Source organism: Corvus hawaiiensis, chromosome 17 (genome assembly GCF_020740725.1).
Source record: "Corvus hawaiiensis isolate bCorHaw1 chromosome 17, bCorHaw1.pri.cur, whole genome shotgun sequence".
Taxonomy (NCBI): domain Eukaryota; kingdom Metazoa; phylum Chordata; class Aves; order Passeriformes; family Corvidae; genus Corvus; species Corvus hawaiiensis.
In genome coordinates this window covers 3,985,683-4,008,365 of record NC_063229.1, presented here as the reverse complement: position 1 = coordinate 4,008,365, position 22,683 = coordinate 3,985,683, and the positions used below count along the sequence as shown (strand labels likewise).

General features: G+C 46.7%; 1 protein-coding gene across 1 annotated transcript; it reads left to right on the top strand.

Moving 5' to 3' along the window:
- Nucleotides 1–461: 461 nt before the first annotated feature.
- Nucleotides 462–21,328, top strand: CHMP4B (charged multivesicular body protein 4B). Its single transcript, XM_048321932.1, has 5 exons — nt 462–775; nt 16,120–16,297; nt 17,005–17,119; nt 17,651–17,777; nt 20,509–21,328. Exons 1-5 carry the CDS (start codon nt 580–582, stop codon nt 20,574–20,576), a joined length of 684 nt encoding a protein of 227 aa, XP_048177889.1. The 5' UTR covers nt 462–579; the 3' UTR covers nt 20,577–21,328.
- The last annotated feature ends 1,355 nt before the right edge of the window (nt 21,329–22,683 follow it).

Sequence of the window (22,683 nt, the reverse complement as noted above, 5' to 3'; positions counted from 1 at the left end):
ACCTTAATGACTCTGTGACCCTTCACCCCCGGGCCCCCTGCCCGACCCCTGCCCGCCTGAGCCACAGTGTCAGCCCCACCTTCCTCCTCTCGCACGGTGTGCGGGAGTCCGGGGAGCATCCTGGGGTAGGGCCCAGGCAGCAGCCGCTCCTCCCGGACCTTTCCCGGCCGTGTCCCCCCAGCCCCAGCCCCAGCCCCTCCTTCCCTGCCCGACACCCGCCCCGTGACGTCAAACCGCTCCGTGACGTCGGCCGGGCCCCGTGACGTCAGCGCGCCCCAGCGCCACTGCCGGGTTCCGCTCGGGAGACACCTCCTTCCCGGCGTGCCCCGCGCCTCCCTGCGGCCGTGCCTCCATCTCCCAGCAGCCCCCGCGCACGGAGCCCTCCGGCGCGCGCGGCGCGGCGGCGCAAGGCACGACGGGAGTTGTAGGCGGAGCGGGGGCTGCGGGGCGAGGCGGGCGGGCGGAGTCGGGTGGCGGCGGCGGCGGCCTCGGGCCTCGGGTCGGTGTGTGCGGGGAGCGGAGCGAGGGGAGCAGGCACCGCAGCTGCACGGCCTCGGCCCGGCCCGGCCCCGCGCAGCCATGTCGGGGCTCTTGGGGAAGCTGTTCGGGACGGGCGCCGGCGGGAAGGGCGGCGGGAAGGGCCCGTCCCCGCAGGAGGCGATCCAGCGGCTCCGCGACACGGAGGAGATGCTCAGCAAGAAGCAGGAGTTCCTGGAAAAGAAGATCGAGCAGGAGCTGGCGGCCGCCCGCAAGCACGGCACCAAAAACAAGCGCGGTGAGCGGGGCGGGGGCCGGGCCGCGCCGCCCCGAACCCGGGCAACAGGTCGGGAGCGCCCTGGGCGGCGCGGACTCGTCTGTGCGGCTTTATTTTACACCCGGAGCCTTTAGTTTATACTTTGGTGCCTTTCAGTTGTACCTATTGCCATTATTTTATGCCTCAGCGCCCTTCCCGGCGGGATTTACGCCCCAGCCGTGTTTCCTCACTCTGGAAGGGAGGGACACTTCCCCTTCCCTCGTGGGGAAAGCCCCGTGTGGGTGTCGCGTCACTGCCTCGTGATTCCGATGTCGCGATAGTGCTCGGCTCCTCCGTGGTGTTCCCTTCCCCTCCCCTGCCCATCTCACTTTGGGGAGAGGTCAGGAAAATATCCCGGCACTGGGTGCAGCTGGAAAAGCAGGGCAGCACCGTGGAATCAGGCCTTGATTTGCTCTGGTGGTGTTTTTTAATTCCAACCAACAAAACTCTTTACCAAAACCCCGCTTAATGTAAGGGTTTAGTTAGATCTATGTTTATTTTTGTTAGCTCTTACCAAAAGTTCTGAGCGTGTCGGGGAGAGCAGGAGTTACAGCTTTGATGTGTGTGGTGTTTGTTGTCCGTGGGATGAAGAACTTCCAGGGAGAAAATTGGCCAGCATTAAAAGGGTTTCTTGAAAACAGGCAAGTTAATATTCCCTCTTCTGGGAAGAGCTTGGGTTGTACTTATGCTTCGTTTTGTGTTCTCAAGGAAATATTCATTCTTTTAGAAACAGTATTTGTTCTGGGGTTTATTCCCACTCCTCAGTCCCCTCCAAGAGGCTCTTCCATACACACTCCTAAAGCTTATGAATGGAATTGGTGTTTCCCAGGTGGAACTTGGCTTCCCTGGGCAGGTCTGGCTGTGTTTTCCAGGCAGTGCTTGATGTGTCTGTGTGTCTGGAGATAAAGCACTTGTCAGGTTATGTATTCCAGTGCTCTGAAAACAAACTTCTTGTGTGTTTTAGCATGGTCACCAAAAGTTTTCAGGAAAGCACATCCTGATTTCTGTGCGGATGTCGCCCTCTCTGTGCAGGAGCAGGAGTGGCTTTGCCTGTAGCACAGGGAGCTGCAAGCACACGTCTAGCAAGGGTTAATTGGTAGTAATTACCCTTAGGAGTTTCATGTCACTACTTCAGTCAGCACTTTAAGCCTCCTTCCACACTCTAGAACTTCCCTGTGTGACGTGGATGGAGCCAGTGTACAAGGGCTCAAGGATGTGTCAGAGGACCTCAGCAGAGCCTGACTTCGTGCTTAACCAAGTCAGTTCTAAATCAAATACATTGCAACAGTTCTAGTAAGTGAGTCTGTGCTGTGGTTTTTGGCCTAGTTTGGTAATGAGCTCGAGAGGAGAACTAAAATATGTCTCTGCAGTTTCTTCATCTTCTGGGTTACACCGGGCCTCTCGAACTTCTAAACTTTCTGTTCAGGTCTTTGTCTCGCTCCACTGTAATGCCATCCATCCCTCCCTTCCTCCCTCCCTCTCTGCTGCCCTTCGGAACCTCGGGTAGGGGAGGGATTAAATTTCCTTGGAGGTGGAGGAAGGAGAAAAACCTGCCCATTCACCGGCAGGATTCTGGGTCAGACTAATTGAGGGCTTGCAGCAGCACAGGATCCTGAGGAGTAATTAAGGAGCTGTGAATAGGAGGAGGGTAGGGATGGATTTCTCTTTTTCCATTTCTGGGGCTGAGAGGCCAACTGTTCTTATTGGGCTGTGAGTTAAGGCAGCTGATTGTCTGTGCCTTGCTGGGAAGTGAATTCCCTTCAGGACACACTCAGTTTTTCTGAGTTCAAGTTGTCAGTCATCAGCTGAGCTCCTACAAATTGCATTTTTTTATAGGCAGTTACTGGATTTTTCCCTGTCTGACTTCAGGCTGGTTTATAATCCATAATCTATGCGATTTTGATGCAAGGTCACTTAAATCCATATTTTAACTGAAAATAAAAATGTATTGGTTTTAGATATGAAAGTCTGTCATTTTAACGGAAATACTTTGATATAGTTGGAATGCTTTCAAGTAAACCTGAACAAAAGATAATTAGCTAGAGATTATTTTGTTTAAGTGTTGGATCAACCTTTAAAAAATTAAATATGAAGAATCCCTAGGCTTAGTTCTCCAAGATGTAATCACTTCCCTCTGGAGATGCTGCGTGTCCCTGTTCCTTGAGGATCTCCTGTGGATGGTGCACATTTGTGATCTCAGCTGGGCAGTGCTACTGATGCTCCTGGAAGCTGCTGTGGGAAAGCCAAAAGAAGAGGATACAGTGGGGCAGGGAACTTACCTGGAAGCTTAAAGCCACCTTGGGAAAACTTGGAATGGCGTTTTTGTTGTCCCAGAGGGAAGACGGGTGTCTGGCACACTTGAGGAAACATTCTCTGCTCCCCAGCACACTGAGTGATTGTTCAGGTGCCAAGTGAGCTGCTTTCCAAAGGCTCATTCACTCATTCCTGCAGCACTTCTGGAGTCTAAGGAAAGCTTAAATCTAAGAAACTTAGAGGCTTCTGGTTCCCATGCCTGCCCCAGGCATATGCAGGGGTTTGTTAATTTATCAACTCATTTTAGATGTGTATTTTCGTGATCTGCATTTAGGGTATCCAGGCTGTGTAACCAGACAACTCAGGAAATTCTGAGGTTATAATAAGGAGCTTTGTAGTAGAAATTTCCTCAGTCTGTGTTGTTTCTTGGCACGGGAGGCTTTCAACTTGCATGAAAAGTTCTGAGTGTGCTGGGGAGACCAGCAGTGACGGCTTTAATGTGCTTGCCCTGTTTTGTCCATGGGATGAAAAGCTATCAAGATTAATCATCAGTACGAGGGTTTTTTGAAAACAGGCGAGTTACTCTTCCCTCTTCTGGGAGGAACTTGGGTTATGCTTGTGCTTCGTTTTGTGTTCTCATGGAAATCTTCAATCTTTTGAAAACCCCACCCCTCTGAGAGGCTCTCCCGCACTTTTGCTCTACCTCACGAGTAGTGGATTTATTCCTCTCAGTGAATTTACAGGAGCAGCAGCAGTACCGACTGATTTGAGCACTGATCAGCCAGTGTCTCACTGCATTTTACATCTGCCCTGAAAATAAACTTTGCTCTAACATAAGCAGAGTGCAGCTGTGAGCCTGTCTGGGAGCCCCGTGCTGCTGCTGCCTCCTTTTATTCCGCTCCAGTTTGTCCGTGGCGTTGTTTCATCTGGGATGTTTTCTCAGCGCTCAAACCTCGTGGTACAAACTAAGCTGCTCCATCTATTCCAAGGGTTCTGGAGCTCTAGGGTTCAGTGTTCAGCTTCAGAGCAGTTTAAGCTGATCCTAATCGCTGCTGCTCTGGTATTTGTGCTTTTCTGTGGCTGTGCCTGATCACGCAAAGCTGAGCTGCCAGAGGAATAGCACAGGCACACAGAGGAGCAAGGGGTTAATTCCTTGAGCTCTGACTACCTTGGGTATAACAATGCCAGGGTCTGTTTCTCCTGGAACCCAAAGCTCAAGTGATGTCTCAGTATGAAGATTACAGCAGGGAGAGAAACTCAGTGCTGCTTTAGAGAGCCAGTGTTAAAAGCAGCTCGCTTGAGCTCAGATCCAGGGTGAGCGGATGCAGTTATGAGCCTGCCTGCCACTGATCTGACCTTTCTATTAATTAACACCACGGTGTTAATAGATGGGTGAAAAGCCAATATTGTCCAAAATATAATCAGACTTTAGCAGGAGAGTGGACATTTCATGGATTTTCCCTCCACTCTGGTTTCTGTTAGCAAGTGGTTTTTCTTTTCTGATGTCAAAGTTTCTCTTTTCACTGTACATAAATACAGTGTTGGGGTTTTTTTTTCCAGCACTGAGAACACAAAATAGATGCAAACCCACTCCTGGATTCCTGCTGTATAATTCAGGCTTTTCCTGGAAAGAAGACACTCCTCTTCTCCACCCAGCACTAAAACTAAACAAACCAGGAGGTTGGGCATAGGCTGAAGTCCTGACTTTAAGCCCACTTGGGGCTCTCAGTGCTGCCTCTGGTGATGGTGTGTAATGGAAATTATCTGGTTACATCCCTTTACCTTTTTTAAGCTGTCCCATCAGTCTGTTGATCTGATTTCCCTGCAGCTGGAGGATTCTGGTGTCAGAACTGCCCCTGTCAGTGAACCTGCTTGGAATGTCCAGCTGGGACTGGCTGAGTGAGGCTGCTCCAGGAGCAGCCCTGCCTGGTCCTACCTGTTCCTCTGTGCTGCTCTTGGTGTTTGTGTGGGCAGGGCATGACTTGGATTAGTTTGCTGAGCCAGACAAAACCCAACTCCTAAAAAAAAAAAAGGAAGGAAAAGTTGTTTTCCACACTTAACCACACAAATACTGGAGCTGGCTGGGGGAGGGAGGCAGGAATGTGACGGGAAGGAGGAGGGAGGGCAGTTCTGCCTCTCCTGGCAGCAGTCCCTGCTCAGAGGCACTAACTGTGATAGCATCTGAGGGTGACGTGGGCTCTCCCAGCAAGGGACACAGGGATCATTAATTAAATCACGGCAGCAGTGCCTGCAGGATGGCTGTGATGGTTTTGCTTAGGACGCTGAGTGCTTCCAAGTGTGGCAAGGATCTGGCACTGAGGGAGGGGAAAGCCGCAGCCTCAGCTCTGGGCATGGGCATGGCCTCAAAGGGCCTGTGACTGTGTGTGCGAGGCCTCAGACATTGCTTGTGAGCGTGGTTTAAAGATCCTGCTTGGCTCTCGGCAAGAGAAGTGATTCTGCTCCCAGAATCCAATCATGAGACCCTGCTTTTGTTTCCATGAATCGTCAGATGCCTTTGGAGGGGAAGCAGGAATCCTGCAGCATTTCCAGCCCATCTTTAGGCCCTCAGCTTGCCTTCTCTGTGTTTTAAGTCACAGTGTAATGCAAAATTGATGTTTGAGTTCCAGGTGCTTATCCATAACCCAGGGCTTCAGTGTAGGAATGTTGATGGCAGTGCAGGCTCAAGTCCTTCATCTTCCCCTAAGGTTGATGGGCATTCACCACCTGCTTTGGGAGAAGTGATAATTGCTCTTTTAAATTAGATCTTAAAAAACTAGAGGAAACCTCTCCTTTGGATTCTACCCTACCTATGATCAGCAGAGCCTTTCGGAGACAAGACTCTCTGGTATAAAATGGTTTGGGAGCACTGGCAGGATTCACAAACACCTTTTTAAAAACTGCTTTTAAATTGACATAAACAAAACCCAAACCCCTGTGGTTCTGCCAGATATTGCCAGCTTTGGTAACTGTATTTGATGCAATATATCCTTCCTCTGTTCCTGTTCTCTGTCAGGAGGGAAGCTTGGCAAGTTTGCAGCCACTGACTTCGTGTTTATCACTTTTTCTCTCAAAATGTATTAGATGTTGGAGTCTAGTATCTCATTAAACTCCAGGCCTAATTACTGAATCCTGCTCCAGGGCTCTTAGGCTAGTTCAAAAATTATAATTTTCAGGTGATGCAAATTGTCAGTTTGGTTTAACCCTCTTTTTACTTAGACTTGTGCAGAGTTGTGGAGTGTTTATCTGGACTGGGACATTGCTGGCCTTTGCACTTGTATCATTCAGGTCCCTCTGTCAACCCTTCTTGCTCCCAAAAACCCAAAACTGCATTGCCCTTTCTTGTTTTTGGGGCAGTATGTGATGCTTGTCCCAGAGACTTTGGGCTGTGGTGTGAGCAGCAGGATGTGCCCTGACTTTCGCAGCCAGCAAAGTGTGGGTGTGAGTGGGGTTTAAAGTAAAATCTTGTCATTTACTCACACCGCTTAAAAATGGTTGATTTTTGCAAAACTAAAAGCTGGAGCAGCTCTCATCCCTGACTTTCCATCAAGTTTGCTGCCAGGTGTCCAGCAAACTGGACCTCCTGGCACAAAGTACCTGAAACAAACAGGATGCAGTTGGAGAATCCTAAATAGGGCAGGCATCGATGTTGACAGACTTTTGCCTTACCCTGAGACAGCCCAAGGCCACAGCAGAGCTGGTGATAAGGAGATTTGTTCTGCTCTGAGTCATCCCTGTGAGTCTTTGAGCAGGAGCAGGGATACAGTTCCTGAAGGAAGGACTGGAGCCCCTCTGCTCTGGAGCCAGGCTGGGAGAGCTGAGGGTGTTCACCTGGAGATGTGAGGGCTCTGAGGAGACCTTAGAGCCCCTTCCAGTGCCTACAGGGGCTCCAGGAGAGCTGGAGAGGGACTTGGGACAAGGGTCAGGATGACAGAGTAAGGGGGAATGGCTTCAGTGTGACGGAGTGGGATATTGGGAAGGAATTGTTCCCTGGGAGGGTGGGGAGGCCCTGGCACAGGGTGCCCAGAGCAGCTGTGGCTGCTCCTGGATCCCTGGCAGTGTCCAAGGCCAGGCTGGACAAGGCTTGGAGCAGCCTGGGATAGTGGAAGGTGTCCCTGCCCATGGCACTGGCTGATCTTTAAGGTCCCTTCCAACCCAAACCACTGTAATTCCATGGGAACCTTCCTCGTGGCCACTACCAAGGGCAGTGGAGTGGCCACAGTGACCCAGCACTGGTGGGACACAGAAGAGCAGAAGTTTCCCCTGGGTGAAGCTCAGTGCTAGGCTGTGGCAAAGGCAGTGACAGTTCTGTCCATGATGTCCTTCCAGTTGGAAGCCCAGTTGGAAAAGCTCTGCTGTGGCTTCCCCTGGGTTCACTGCTGAGATGAAGCCTTGTCAATAGCCAGTTTCCAGGAGCTAACACAATTATAGGATAATTATGTGGGCAGCTGTTGTCTTGCAGCTCTGGACTGATGGCAGTTTGGAGTTTTCCAGATAACCAGTATCCCCATCTCTCTTGCGTTTACTGGACTCAATGATCTCAAAGGTCTTTTCCAACCTAGTTTATTCTGTAATTCTGTGTGATAATGAGATGTGCATGGTGATCCACGTGTGCAGCAAGCCAGGGCTGTTTCACTCCTGTGGTGGAGTGTAAGTGTTACCAAACATCCACATTGTGTATGCTCCTCGTGGCTTGGCAGGATTTCATCCAGATTTAGGGACTCTGTGTTTACTTCAGGTGAGTGCACAGGGGTTGCTCAGGGGTTGAACTGAAAAGAGAAATGCCAGAGTGGCAGGAACATCAGTGGTATTCAAAAATTTGGAGGTGATTTTGATTGGTTATGAAATAAAACAAGGTAATACAAAGCAAACTTCATAGTGGGCTGCCTGGGAACTGTGCCCAGTCACTGCATCTCCAGTGAGGGTGGTACCTCCTTAAAATGCCTTGGCAGGCTCTCCATGGTGGGCTCTGCACGTGCCCTGTCCTGGGAGGACAGTGAGAGGCAGAAAGGCTTTTTTGTGAGTGCTTCCCTGGCAGCCCCATCAGCAGGAACAGAGTTTATTGCTGGCTCTGGAGCTGATCCCGGCCTCAGAGCATGGGATTGCCATTAAAAACTGCAGTTCACCTCGAGAGAAGTACTGCAGCATTGCCACTGGAGTGTTTGGAGGTTGAGTCAAGAAGTACAAACTTCTTAAAAATAAATATGGTTTGTCTTACTTGCCTTATAACTTTTGGCTTTCTAAAGGTTTGTGTTCTCAGCTTTTCCCCGTAGTCGTCAGTGTTGGAATCTCAGCATTCACGAAAAAAGTAATTTTTCACATCCCAAAATATCTCATCTGGGGAAGTTAGGCTGTTAAGAGAATGCTAAATATTATGACAGCGTCAGTGAAATTCTTGGACTTGGCAATGCTCTAATAATAATGGTTCAAGGCTGGAAAATGCCTGCTGGATTCCCAGGCAGCCACTCTTTTAATTCCCCAGGAAGAAATGGTCTTGAAATGTGCCACTTCAGGGTAGGATCTTCTGAGTTTTGAGAATTAATTACAAAAACACTGTTCAGCTTAGGGAACTGGGTTGGTTGGTTGTTTTTTTTCCTATGAGAAAACAGCATTTTGAGATACTTAAGAGCTACTTCTATTCCTGCAAAGCCGAACCTGATGCATTTCTGGCAGAGATTCAAAGGAAGATTCTGAGTTTTCACTGGAATTCTATTTAACAAACTACCTTCAGCAACCACAAAATGAAGAAGAAAACCCAGGAAGAGTATTTGCAGGCTGTGAGAATCTCAGGGACACCTTAGGGAGCATGCAATTCTCATCCTAAAAGTTTAAACTTTGGTTGAATATTGAATAATTATCTCATTTCACATCAGAATTTTATGTGTGCATCAAAGAAGGTGCAGATTTTTAACCAGCAAAGTTAGTGGCAGTTGGAAGGGGTAAGAGAGGATAATTTACTCAGGCAGCCTTGGAAAATACCTAATTTAATTTGGAAAGAAGAAATGTGTTTTGGGTAGATCAGCTTTGCAGATGCCTTGCAATCCCCTGCTGTCATCCAAAGGCATGCAGGAGCCCAAGGAGTGAGGCAGTGAAAACTGGGAAATGCAGTGCAAGCTCTGCTTCCAGAGGGTGGATCAGATTTCAAGTAATGGTTTGAAGCTTCAGGCCTGGATGGTTTTGGCTGAACCAGCATTTCTTAGACTCATTCCAGCTCCTGGGTGGAACAAAGCTGTCTCTGTAACTGGGATTTCTTTTCTGGTTTTCTCATTTGAACTTCAAGGCTCACTGTAGATGACATTTTTTTTCCCTTTTTTTCGACAAAACTGTCCCAGAGTTGCCTGGAGATTATTTTACAGAGGGTTATTGACCAGAGCAGTGTTGCCTTGACATTCAAGGGACAGAGGAATCACCTTCCAAGGCTGAAGGAACCCCCTCTGAGCTGTGATGTGGGACAACATCTGCAATCCCTGGTGCAGAGGCTGATGCTCTGAGCAGAGCCAGGGGTGGTGTGAAGGTGATGGTTCCTCCTGTGTTTGCGTGTTGCTGTCTCACAGCCCTGACTGCTGCTCTACAGATGCTTTTTTCTTTATCTCTTGTTTCTTCTCTTTTGTACATTCATAGATTTTTAGAGCAGGAGCATTTATTGTTTTGTTTTCTCTCTTGCACAATAGACTGAATGTGCTGGCAGTGCTGTGCTCAAGAGGCAGTTGTAATCTTGTATTTTAAAAGATTAGGCAGAAACCTTCTTGCATTCTTGGCCTGGGTTTGGGTGCTTTATTGAAGTAGTTTTAGTCAGTCACAATCTCTGAGCTGGGAATAGTTGCCTTCCTTGGAGGGTAGGGTTTGGAAACTGTATTAGAGAGTGAATAAACAGGCATAGAAAGACAAGGGGAGGACCAAGCCTGAACTCTGCCCACGATTCCCTGCTAGAAGTGCACATTTCCCAAAAGAAAGGCACAGGAGGCTGCTGCAGGCACTGGAGAGAGGCCCTGGTATGGGGAGAAATGTGTGATCATGACTTCAGACATGAAGTGACTTTTAGACCTGAAAACATCCCTGAGACAGCAGAGCTCTCTGGAGGTGATCCTCACGGGAGAGGAACTCCTGCTGCTGTGCACAGGATCAGTGTTGGAATCAGTGAGGATTTATTTATAACCAGGCTTCGGTACCTCTGTGTCCCAACCACTTGGCGATCATGATGCTTAAAATCACACCTGACTTTTTGTGTTCTGAGGCTCACCTGGCCTGGGATGAGCATTCCTTGGTGTGGCTGGGATGCCTTTGTATTGAACCAGCACGGACAATCCTGGTTTAACAGTTCCTGGAGCTATCAAACCTCTGCAGAAAGATTCTTACTCAAGGCAAAACTCAAAGTTTGGTCAGTCTGTAGTGGGGTTTATATCCACCTTTTTATCTGCTCGTAGCATTGGGGGATAATTTGTCAATTGCTTTAAATTCCCTTCTTAGGGTTTTTTTTGGAGATCTTGAGGGCAGTTTTCTGGCTCTCAGTAGAATGAGAGATGAGGAGTTGCTGCCTAAGATAAAGCTCTGCAGGCAAGGCAGGCAATTACTCCTTCCACCTCCCAGTGCCCCTTGTTCATCCCGTTCCAAGGACAGAGAGGATGTTGTTCCTGATTAAATTTGCTGCCGAGGCAAGTGCCAGGAAGATGGAATGGTATTTTCAGAAGCAGCAAAAAATAATGACGCTTCTGTCCGTGGAGCAGATGATAGCTGGATGCACAGGGTAACGTGCAAAATGCTCTTCCACTATTAAGTTGATTATCTCAATCCTATTTAGTGCCTGGGCTTGCAGCTCGAGGGGCCAAGGCACCCCAGCTTGGGAAGCTCCTCTGCAGCTCTTGCACTCTTTATTATTTTGGCGTGGCTGACATTTGGTGCACGTTATTTTCTGAGGCTGCTCTGGAGCTTTCTCATGCCATATTAATATTGCTGCTGGCCCTGTGCACTGGCATCTCTGCTGCTGCCATTTCTGCCAGAGAGAAAGCAAGAATTAGATGTGAGAGTAAGTTACTTTTCCCCTCAGCTGGAGTAATCAGAAGCTATTAACTCCAGAGTCTTCCTCTGGAGGAGAAGCCTCTCTGTTTGAGGTGTCAGTGTGAGTCTTGGGAGGATTTTGCAGAGGCAGGAGACACCAGCACTATGTGGGGACAAATCCTCTGGCATCACCAACACTTTGACCTTGGTCAGGTGTATTTCTGAATTCAGTGAAACCTCTGAGTTTATTCCCAGTGCTCTTTGGTCCTCTCAAGCTGAAATGTGTTTTTGCCAGCAAAACTTGAAGTTCCAATTATGCAGAGAGCAAAGCCTTGTTCTTCCAGGTTTTTATCTGCTGATCTAAACTTTCCTACTAATGATATTTAAAAGCATTAATTCCACAGAATTGCTGTGTGCATAAATATCCCAGGAACACTGCCTGTCCTACCAGTGTGTAAGGAATATTTATTTGCAGCAGGGCTGTTGATTTTTAACAAAAACCAGTGACATTCATAGTCAATTTTTCCTCTCTGAATGCAGTACCAGGTAGTAAAATTGTATTTTTATTATCCTGCCAGCTGCTTATCACAGTGAACATTCATCTCATTTGACTAACAAACTGCTGTAAATATTGCAAAAAAAAAAAAAAATTAGACTTACAACAGCTCATTTAATAATAATAATTTGCCTATACACAGGTTAAAATAATTCAAAATACATCAAATTCTACAGATGGCATTTCTGGAGGACAAAGTGAAATTATCTGAGTGAGCAGTCATGTTTGTCTGACTGATCTGCTGACTGAGGAGGAGAGGCTGGCTGAATGACTCTGCTCTTTCCATTTCTGGGTGTTCATTAGTCAGGAGTAGCGACTGGAAACCGTCACATGAGTTCCTGCTTCTCACTTCTGTTGGAGGGCTGGGTCGTGCTGTGGTGGTATCCCAGTGAAACCCTGGGATTCTTGGGAATCACCATGGTCAAACAGAAAGTGTAGAACTTCTGCTGGAATTTCTAGCAGTAAGGGTTGCCCCAGAAATTCAAATAAATAGAAAATTAAAATAGAATTTTGCAGTTCAAAGACTGGAAATAAAAAACCCAACCAACAACCAATGACAAATCATCCCCCCCCAAAACCCCAAACCAAGACAAAATACAGAAGAAGGTATAGCTTTTTATGTGTTAAAACGTGTGAAAAATGTTCTTTGAATGTAGTTTTAGGCATGTTTTACATTCAGGAAACTGAAGCAGCCAGCCCAGATCTCACTGGACTCAGCTGCAGTTTTATCCCTCCCTGGAATCTGGTGTTTTCTTTGTGAGAATTTCTCTGTAAAAAGGAACTGCAGAGATCACAGTCTGGTGCTCATTAACAGAGAGAAATTTGACATTGCTTTGCCAATGGAAAAGAGGTAATAAACCATTGATAGCCATTTAACTGGTCAGAGCTCTGTGGGGCAATCTTCATGAACAAAAATTGCCTCCAACATCCCCCTCATAGCTGATAATAAAGACAATTAATGTATCAAAATGTCACATGGAGGAGGGCATTTTGAGCCTACTCACTGTCTTCTCATGGGGGTCAGGAGTCACCCAGGTAGTTTTAAATGTATTACCTTTAATATAATAGTAACAACAACAATAATAATAGGTATATATAACTGCTTTTCCCTCAGTCATGTGTATTCTCTGAAAGCTTTATTACAATTCAAATAAAATGCAGCTAAGGTTTGTTATCTGCTGTTTGTTTCTTTAGAGGGTCTTTTAAGTGCTTGCAATTCATGCTGCACATTGGACTTACGAGTTAAAACACCCACTGGGCCTGTTAAGGAGACGGTGTGGGTTGTAAAAGTTGTCTAAAACACCCTTTATTGGCAGGTTCTTGCTGTTGTCTTGTGAAAACTGTCCGTGGAATGATCAACTATTTTTGCTGTCGTTGAGGGTTGTATGAAATGTTAAATCCCCTCTTGAAGCAGCTGGTGATGTGAACTGGTACTGCTGGGGTTTTTTTTATAATAGGGATATTCCAGAGTAAATTCAGCCCCTTCTGCAGTTGAACCTCTGGATATCAGGCCCTGTGCAGCAGCTGCTGTGAGAGGCTGGCCCAGCCACCTGGAAATCTTGCGTGGCTTTTGGCTCTGAGATAAGGAGTTTGTCCCGCTGCTGGAAAGCTGAGATCAGCTGTTTCTAGAAAAATGTGCTGGGGATCTCTCTAGCAACACGTTCTAGGGCATGGGTGAGCTCTGGCTGGCCAGAGGATAAATGCTTTAAACTCGGCATATGGTCACAGGTCCTGCTGAAGCAGTTCCGCAGCAATTAAAGCTGGGTATGAATTGCATTGTAATTAATGTGATTACTGTCTTGGAAGCAGTAAAGGCAAAATTCAGGGTGTGGGTGCTGAGGAGAGCCTCTTCCATGGCTGTTTGATGTGATAGCAGCCTTTGAGCAGGGCAGAGAGAGGCCCTGTGCTGCTCTGATTTCAGACACACTCGATTCTTGCATGTGCACAATGCCACAGGACATCTGTACCCCACTGTCTCTGGTTCTTATTTATTTTAAAATTCTGGAAAAAGATTTTTTTTTTTTGAGGAAAAGAGCCGAGATAATTCCCTTCAGATTAAGTTTTTATAGCTTTGACTTTAATAAAAACTTAATAAAAATGTGTTACTCTGGCAGTTCATAAGATTTCAATAGGTTCCTGATCTTTGTCCTTGCTTTGGCTTTAGGAAGGAGAGAGGAAAATAAGTATCTTCCTTGGTCTTAAGGGGTAGGAAATGTTTGCAGAAAATACCCCAAATCCATGTGAAGTTTAAGGGCAGTGCAGTTCTGGTACAGAAGTGGTGTGGGTGGGAATGGGAGGGACAGGGTTACCTAACAATCCTGATGAGAACTTCTGATCGTTCACGATGATTCTTGCAATGTTTGGTGTCTGAGCAGCTTGTTTTAAAGTACATGAGCATGAAATGTAGACAAACTGTAATTGTTCTCAGAGAAAGCTGTAGTGGGGAGCTGTACATAAATTGTAGCACTTGACTTGGCTTTATATAATGTTTTATAATGCTATAAAATCTCTGGTTTTGCCAGTAAATCTCCACGAGGCACAAAATTCTAAATAAAGGGTGTCCCCTTGTTGTTGGGCATTTCCCCAGCATCTGTCACTCTATAAACACTCTATTAACAGTTTTTATCTTTCTGAGTAAGAAAACTTCGTATATCCTAATTAACCCATTAGTGCAGAATGAACCAGCTGAAATATCCCAGTAATGTGTTGCTCATCACTTTATCATCTGGCATAAAGCTGGAATGTTTGGGATATTTGTGTCGTGCCTCATTCTGCAGAGCAAACATTGTCCTTTGAAAACCCCCTGTTCTCACTCCTGTCAAACAAGTGGATGTTGGACTGGCCCCAAAACCAGGGAGATTTACTGGTAACTGGAGTGAAAGTCAGTGCAGAGGCTTGTTTGGGTCCTGGGCTTCTGTTGGAATAGTTGAGGTGTTTTTGCTGGCTTCTGTTAAATCATCCTGAGCTACTCTGTGTGCTTGGTATCCTTAGCTGGGCCTTCCCATAAAAAAAGTGCTTTTTTATTCTCTAACACGTTAGTTAATTTGAAATTAGCCAAATATAGCATATTTATAACCAGTTGCAGAGCTGAAGCTCTGTTTAGGACTTTCAGGTAGCAGGACTTCATCTTGCAGGACTGACAACTTCTCAGGATGGCACCTGCCAAAACACCCGGGGTGCCTGTGGGCTTGATCAGCTTTTAGGAGAGCAGTGATTCCATGTGTGCTGCAGAAACATATTGATCACATCACTGAGTTATCAGCCCTCTAGAAGGGGAGATACGGGAACCTGTCTCTTGTCAGGAGTTCCTACTCCTTGTTTTCTGCTCTCCTCAAAAAATTCTGCTTGGAAATAACATCTCTTAGAGATTTAAAGATTTAAAGCTTTTATTTGCTGCCGTTCCTGGTGTGCGTGACTGGGCTTTTGGGTGGGCCAAGACTGGTTTTTAGCAGAGCTGATCCTGTGTCACATGAAGTGGTTTCTGCTGTGAGACTCCCAGAGATCAGAGCACTGAAGAAATGAAGTCTGTGTGTGGCTGGGTTCAGGAGCTGAGGGTGAGGCTGTTGGAGCAGCAGCTTGGGGCTGAGGTGAGGTTTTAAAGTACACGGGGTATGATATGGCCAGGGCTGTCATGGAGAGGACAGGTCAGTCCAGAGCAGGAGGGGAAGTGGCAGTGCCACAAAGGGAAGCTGTACTCGCATCTTACTCCATGTGACACTTGGTGTTTGTTGCTCCAAACCCTGTCCTGGCCTTGGACACTTCCAGGGATGTGGCATCGAGCACGTCTCATACAGCTACGTGTAAATGTAGTTGGTGTTCCCTGTCAGTGTTTCAGGAATGGCCATGCCCATGATTTCTGTCCAGGTGTCTTGGGAAGAGCTGGCTGTGGGCTGTTGTCAGCTGCTGGGTGCTCCCCTGTGTGGGTGGGGAGGGGTAGAGCAGGTTGGACCAGTCCTCCCACACTCATCCCACAGGTGGGAGCTGTCCTGGGTGGGCTCCTCCTGCAGAGTGCAGGAGTTCTACAAGTGCTCACTAGCAGCAAATTGCTCAAACCACCTTCAGTGAGGGCTTCTCTCAGCTCAGGCTGTTGTGTGGACAGCACCTTCTAGGAGGAGTAATACAAAATATACATAAATACAATCATTTCTAGAATGTATATTTCCCAGCATTAAGTGCAAAGCTGAGGGAACATTTCTCCTGGGATTTGAACAAGTTGCTTCTCCCAGGCATTCAGCAGGAGGGGGGACCTGCAGCAGCACAAAGACCTCATCTGGCAGGAGCTGCACTAGCAATGCTGCCTTCCTTGATGGGATGAGGGTGAACAACGGTGTTTTTAAGTGGGTGAGCTTGGATGTTGAAGGAGGCAAATGCAAGGGTGGGGCAACATAGTTATCTGGGAAGAATGGGCAACAAACACTAGAACATGCTAAATACTTCTCTGGGCTGAGTGGCACTTGGTGCAAATTGGTGAACGGCTGTTTTGGGCATAAATCTCATCAGTCCTACCCTTTCCTTTGCTGCGCAGCTGCCCTGCAGGCCCTGAAGCGCAAGAAGAGGTACGAGAAGCAGCTGGCACAGATCGATGGCACGTTATCAACAATTGAATTCCAGAGGGAAGCCCTGGAGAATGCCAACACCAACACTGAAGTGCTTAAGAACATGGGTTTTGCCGCTAAGGCTATGAAAGCTGCTCATGACAACATGTAAGTTATTCCCTCCTGCATCTTTCCATGGGATCTGTAGTTTGGTGTTTGTTAGGTCTGCTGAATGCCAGGTGTTTCAAACCAAAGGTGGAGCTGGAGTAGCAAAACCTTCTTTTGAAAGGCTCGAACTTGAACTAAAATTGAACAAAATACACAAATATTGATGCTTCCTCAGTTTACTACTGTTTTATTTTCTGTGTTTATCCAAAAGCTGGGTAGCACCAGTGTGGTCTAAAGAAAATGGGAGCCTGCAGCAGTTACAGATCCATCTCGTAGCAGCAAGAATTTTAAGCCTCAAGGGGAGACTTAAAACTTTTTTCTGTGCAGTGGAGTTGGTGTATGTAGCAATAATTAAAGGTAAAACTGCATTATGGGAATGTTGTGCTTGCTCCAGAAGCAAATATTGTGGATGGAATAATGCTGAATCAGGGAAGAGAGCAGATTATTATTAATATCAGTGGTGCAGAACAAAACCTCTCCTTGGTGTCCGTATAACTGCTGGGAGCTAAGCTTGCAGGGAAAAGTTAAAAATACATCTACAATTGTGTTGAGAGCAGGGGGATAAAATCCAGACTTGCATGCAAAGTGTGTTTGGGGAAAGGGCTTTGGAAATATCACCATGGTGTGGCATTTCTACAGAACCCAGGAAATACAGCGTGGATTGGGAACGTGCCTGCTGATACCGAATTCTTTCCTTTCTTTTCTAGGGACATTGATAAAGTAGATGAATTAATGCAGGACATCGCAGAACAGCAAGAGCTGGCAGATGAGATCTCTACAGCCATCTCCAAGCCAGTAGGATTTGGGGAGGAATTTGATGAGGTATGGCTTTGTTTGCTTGTGTTTTTGTCAGTGAGTCGTGGAATCCTTTGGCTTGGGAAGCCTTGGGATCAGGGAATCCAACCACTAAGCCAGCACTGCCAGCCCCATCACTAACCCTGAGCACCACATCTGCATGGCTTTTGAATCCCTCCAGGAACTGTGACTCCTAGGAGATGTTTCTCTGGAGCTCTGCATGCTGTGTGTGCCTGGGTGCAGTACTGGGGTGTGAAATCTCTCCTGGAACTGTTGGTGGCTGTGACCTGGACTTTATGCTCAGAATGGTCTGGATGGCCTGACCTGAGAATATTTGGACTTGGATCTCTCCTTGTGTCCTCTCCTTTCCCCACCCTCCTCACCCTCCAAGAGATCAAGTACAGGAATCACATCAGAATCAGACTCCTCATCTCCTCCCTTTGCTCTGATCCTGTTCATTTGTGCTATTTTCCATAATAATATGATCAGCTAAATCTGCTTGTTAATAAATATGACTTAAAGTTCCTTCTTTTTTCTTTTTTCTCCTTGAAAACCTAGGATGAACTCATGGCAGAACTAGAGGAACTAGAACAAGAAGAACTAGACAAAAACTTGCTGGAAATCAGTGGTCCGGAGACAGTACCACTACCAAATGTGCCCTCAATATCAATACCCTCCAAGCCAGGTATGGATCAACCTTTACTGAAACATCCTGGATCATTTAAAGTGTGCTTATTTATCTGCCAGCTCCTCGGATCTGGGAGATCTGGCTGCAGGAATTGCTTCCTGGATCCCAAATCACACCCAGCACCATTTCTCTGTGAGGGGCACCTGCCTTTCACAAGAAGCACAAAAATCATTCCCCATCACAGGAGCAGTTGTTTTCTGCTCCAGCTCATCCAGGTTCTCTGCAGCCTGGATGATGCTCAGGGTGCAGTGGAAGTGTGGGAGAAGGGAGCCTTTTTCCAGATGCTGCTGGGCCAACAAGGAAGAAATCTTGACAGACACCCTGAGGCTGTAAAAGGGAGGACAGAGTAAATTATCTCATAAAATCCTTAAAGCTGGAAAAGACCTCTGGGGTCATCCAGTGCCAGGCAGGTTCAGATTCCCCCATGGATCCTTGCTGCTGCTTTGGGTTTTAATTTGATCCCTGCTTTTCTGGCCTTTGGGAGGATCTTCCTTGGGGTCCCCTCTTTAGGAAGTCTGTGGCCTCCTCTGCAGTACCCAAAGCGAGGGTCATCCCAGTCCTAGAGCACACATATCCAGGGAATTACAGCTAGCTTGAGGATTTTACATGGAGGATGGACAAGAAATGTTTGTATTTACACAGATGGTTCAAAGCTGCTCTTAAATCTGAACTGATCCCTCTTGTATGAACATTCCCCATGGAATTCAGCTGAGTTGGGACACTCCTGGCAGCACTGATGGGAGGGTATGAAGCTTTACCAGCCCATTTTGCTGAATCTGCCTGAAAACGATGAATAAGCTGTCAACTTTGCAGCTCTAGTCCATGTCCTTTTACTTAGAGAAAACAAGTCCAAAAAAACAGTGGATGAAAATAATCCCAAGTGGTCAGTGTATCTATAATTATCCTGCTGCCTTTCCTGGCTTGGATGGACGTGGGAAGCAGCAGGCACTGCCGGCCACCGAGGTTCTGCTTTGTGCCACTGCTCCTTGTGTGTTACACTGCTTTTATTCTGACACCACTGACTTTGTGTGTTGCTAGTTGTGTTCTGTGAGGCAGAACTGCTGACCAGAGTTGGGGAGAGGGGAGAAAGCTCTGTCAGAATACGTGAAGTCTGAGCCTTTATCTGATTTAGGAAAAATAGATTAAATGAACCAGTGCATTGCCTTTTTATTCCCTGGCTGATTTAATGAGGTTTGTTCTCTAAATAGATTTCAAACACAATGTCTTGGACCCAAATCTACTCTCTGCATTTTGTGACTGCACACAAGTAAGAGGTGGTGTAATTGTGGACAGATTGAAGGAGCTACACAGCATAAAACTTACAGAAACTTCCTGAAGTCATAAAAACTTGTGCACAATTTTGATAGTAAAAACTATGAGCATAAAGCTCAGTGTTTCACAGGATTTATGCTAAGCTGCTTTTGGATGGAAATGAGAATTCCATTAATTCCATTAATGTATTTAAGTGGCAGGCTACTTTTCGCTTCAATAAAGCTGCCTCCAAGGCTGGCACTTGGGAAAAACTGGGATTCTGGAGTGACGTTGGGTGGGGATTTTGTGTGGGTTTATTTTTTTAACCTAAATTGTTTTTCACTTAAAATTGACTTAAAACTGGGATTAAAAGTTTGCTCATGATTACCATGGGTCAGACTTCCAAAGGGAGTGCTGTCCCTGATGGTTCAGGTTCATGTGTAATTGTCCTTTTGGGAATAATAATGTGTCTTTTGAGGTAGAGCTGACTCTGTTAGCTCCTTTTCCATCCATTGAAGGGAAAATGACCATGAGCTTTCCTGCTTTTCCGGTTCTCAGGATCTGTCTGGATTTTGGCTTTAATCAGTCTGAATGAGGAATTTTGTTGCTGGTGGTGTCAGGAGAAATTCAGGCAGGAGCTGTTTTTGATTAATGGAGGCTGGAGGAGCTTAATATAGAAAACCAAGTTCTAGCCTTGTACAAATGTGGGGTCTGGAGCTTAGAGCTGACTCAGTTCTCCTCACGTAAACGTTTCATTTGGAATGACACAAACCACTTGGACCAGGAATTGTTTGACTCTTTTTTTTTTTTTTTTTTGGCATTTTCCAAAATTATTGCAGCTATTTGTGGGTTCAAACATTTTTTTGTTGAGTTCATGGAAACTGGACTTGTCATGTTATGACAAAGAGCAGAATTTTCTGCCCTGGAACAACCAGGAATGAGGAGAAGGCAGCGTCCAGGCTGCTCCCTGCCATCCACATCCACCCAGCTGCCAGGGAGCACAGCAGAAGGAGAGTGGGATGTTCCCAGGGCTCTTCAGCCCCTCCAGATTCTGTACTTGCCTGACCCAAACACCTCATTTCTTGCATTTGCAGTACTCAGTGATGGAATAAGGAATTTACTTTTGATGGGGAAGAGATTAACACTGGAGACATCAGATGAGTTTCTGTAAGAAGCTGCATCCCTCTCAGAGGGGCTTAGAGGCTTGGAAAAATTATGGAAAAATATCCCACCTTAACTTCCATGCCCACTGCCTTCCTCAACTGTGTGAGCTGTTGTCTTTTTCCCCTCAAAGTGGGAACATCAGGAAGTTTTGCTCTTTCAGCAAAGCACCTTTTACTTCAGGTCAAAAAGGTTTTGTTTATTTTCTGTCCACAGCTGGCCTTAGGTGCTTCATTTACTGTGTTGGTCAATGGCACAGAGGCCACTGCCTTCTGTCAAGATTCCCACTCACTTGTTCTCTTTTGTGCTTTTGCAGCCAAGAAGAAAGAGGAAGAAGAGGATGATGACATGAAAGAGCTGGAAGCTTGGGCAGGAACCATGTAACCACAGCAGCACCTGGCTGGAAAAAAGACTTTGGTTACCTATTCTGGGTGCAAATGTGTTTTGTTGGGGAGAAATCATAAGCAAAATGTCTTTATCTTTAATTTTAACCCAGAGCAGTGGGAACTGCATTGCTGTTTTCTGCATAGCATGGTCTGCCCAGAGGAGAGAAGGGGGAGCAGGGAGAATTGCCTGCTGTGGATACGGTTGAATTTCTGTAGAAAAGGTATGTGCAAAATCCAACACTCAGCTTTTGGACTGTGCTCCTGCCACTGCTGGATCTTCATCTTCAATTTGGGCCATATATTGAATTGAAATAAGCTGAAAAAAACACTCTGTAATTTTAAGTCAGTTTAAGTGTGTCTAGGAGTCTTGTAAGGCATTTAAAATCCAGGAAAAGTCGTAAGCCACCGTCGGCTTCTTTATTGTGTTTTAGGTGCAAGAATGCTTTAGGTTTTTAGTTCTTTGCCAGTTCTATTTATATCCCTTGACTGCTGTGTGGCCAGCCCTGTGTCTGTCACCGCAACGACGTAGTCACTGTGCCCATTTTAATTGGTGAGAATGATTGCAGTTGATCCACACTCTCTTGAAAGTAGGGATGGTTTCAAGTTCAGTTGTACATTTTTCTACATAGCACTACAATGTTTATTGCTTTTTTGTGATAATTGATAACCCATTCAGATACATGCACACAATTATTTTAATTAAGAAACTACTATGGATTGCACTGTATTAAATATCTCGATTAATTTTCACCTGTGGCTGCTGCTGTCAATTCTATCCTGTTTAAAGTGATCTGGGTGTGGTTTAGCTGTAGTTTGGCTTCTTTCTACATGAGGGACATCCACTTTAAAGCCTGCTGAGCTTTGGTTGAGCTCTGCTCCCAGGGAACAAGGCACAGGACAAGAGGAAAGAACCTCAAGCTGTGCTAGGGGAGGTTCAGGTTGGACATCAGGAGGAATTTCTTCACTGAAGCCGTTGTCAGGCATTGTCAGGGGCTGCTCAGGAAAGTGTTGGAATCCCCATCCCTGGAGATATTCAAGGAACAACTGGACGTGGCACTCAGTGCTCTGGGCTGGTGACAAGGTGGACATCAGTCACAGGCTGGACCTTGGAGGTCTTTTCCAACCTCAGTGATCCTGGGATTCTGTTCTGTGTAAAATCCCCCACACTAAGGAGAAATCAGCTGAATTAAGTTTGATACAACAGGTTTAGGGACAGAGCTGGGGCCCTGGCTTTGTTTTTCATCATGGCAATGATCTCTGCTGTGCACTGTGCTAACAGATGTTATTAAAGCAGCTGTATTTTATTCCAGGAATTACAGGGGAGCATCTCAAATGCAGTGAAGGGTCCCAACAGGAGCATTCAGGTGGAGCTGGGAGGGGAAGACCCAATCCTATCAGAACCGTTAATGCTGTTCAGGCTCCTGATGTGGGAGCTCAGCAAGCGGGAGCGGCAGAGGCAGCACCTGGCAGTGCAGCTGGTCCCTGGGATAGCTGGGCTTTGCTGTTCACTCCTGTACCTGAGCACAGAGCCTGCTCTGCACAGCAGGGGAATCACAGCAGCGAGTGTGTGCTGTGCTTCCTGGTTACTGAGCCAGACAGCAACGACAGCCTCAGCCCTTGGAACCTCTTCTTCCTTCATCCTCTTAATCAAGGATGGGCTGGTGCCTTAAGCCTTCAGTTTATCAATACGTCTGAGGACTGATCACCTTTCTGCTTTGGGTATCACTGAGTTCCTTAGCTGTTGCTTAACACCAGTGAACAGCTGAAATGTTTGCAGTAAACATTTTGCTGCCTCGCTCCGACTGGTGGTGAGGGCAGAACTTCCCTGTCCAGAGCACCACAGGGCAGTGCAGGAGGAAGCAGCTGTGCCTGCCAGCAGTTCCTGGAGCTGCTGCTCAGGGGCCCAGGGTTTCCCTTCCCTGGGAAAGCCACTCCAGTTCCTGCTGGGAAACTCTTCTCATTTAACTTGCCCTCATCAGACAACTCAAGTTGCAGCTGTGATGGTGTTTTCTCGTGGAGCTGTTAAAGGAGGCAAAATCTGGGATCCAGGTGTTTTCAGTTTATGGATAATCCTTGTTTCTTTCCTCTGAGAAAGGTGGAAAGCA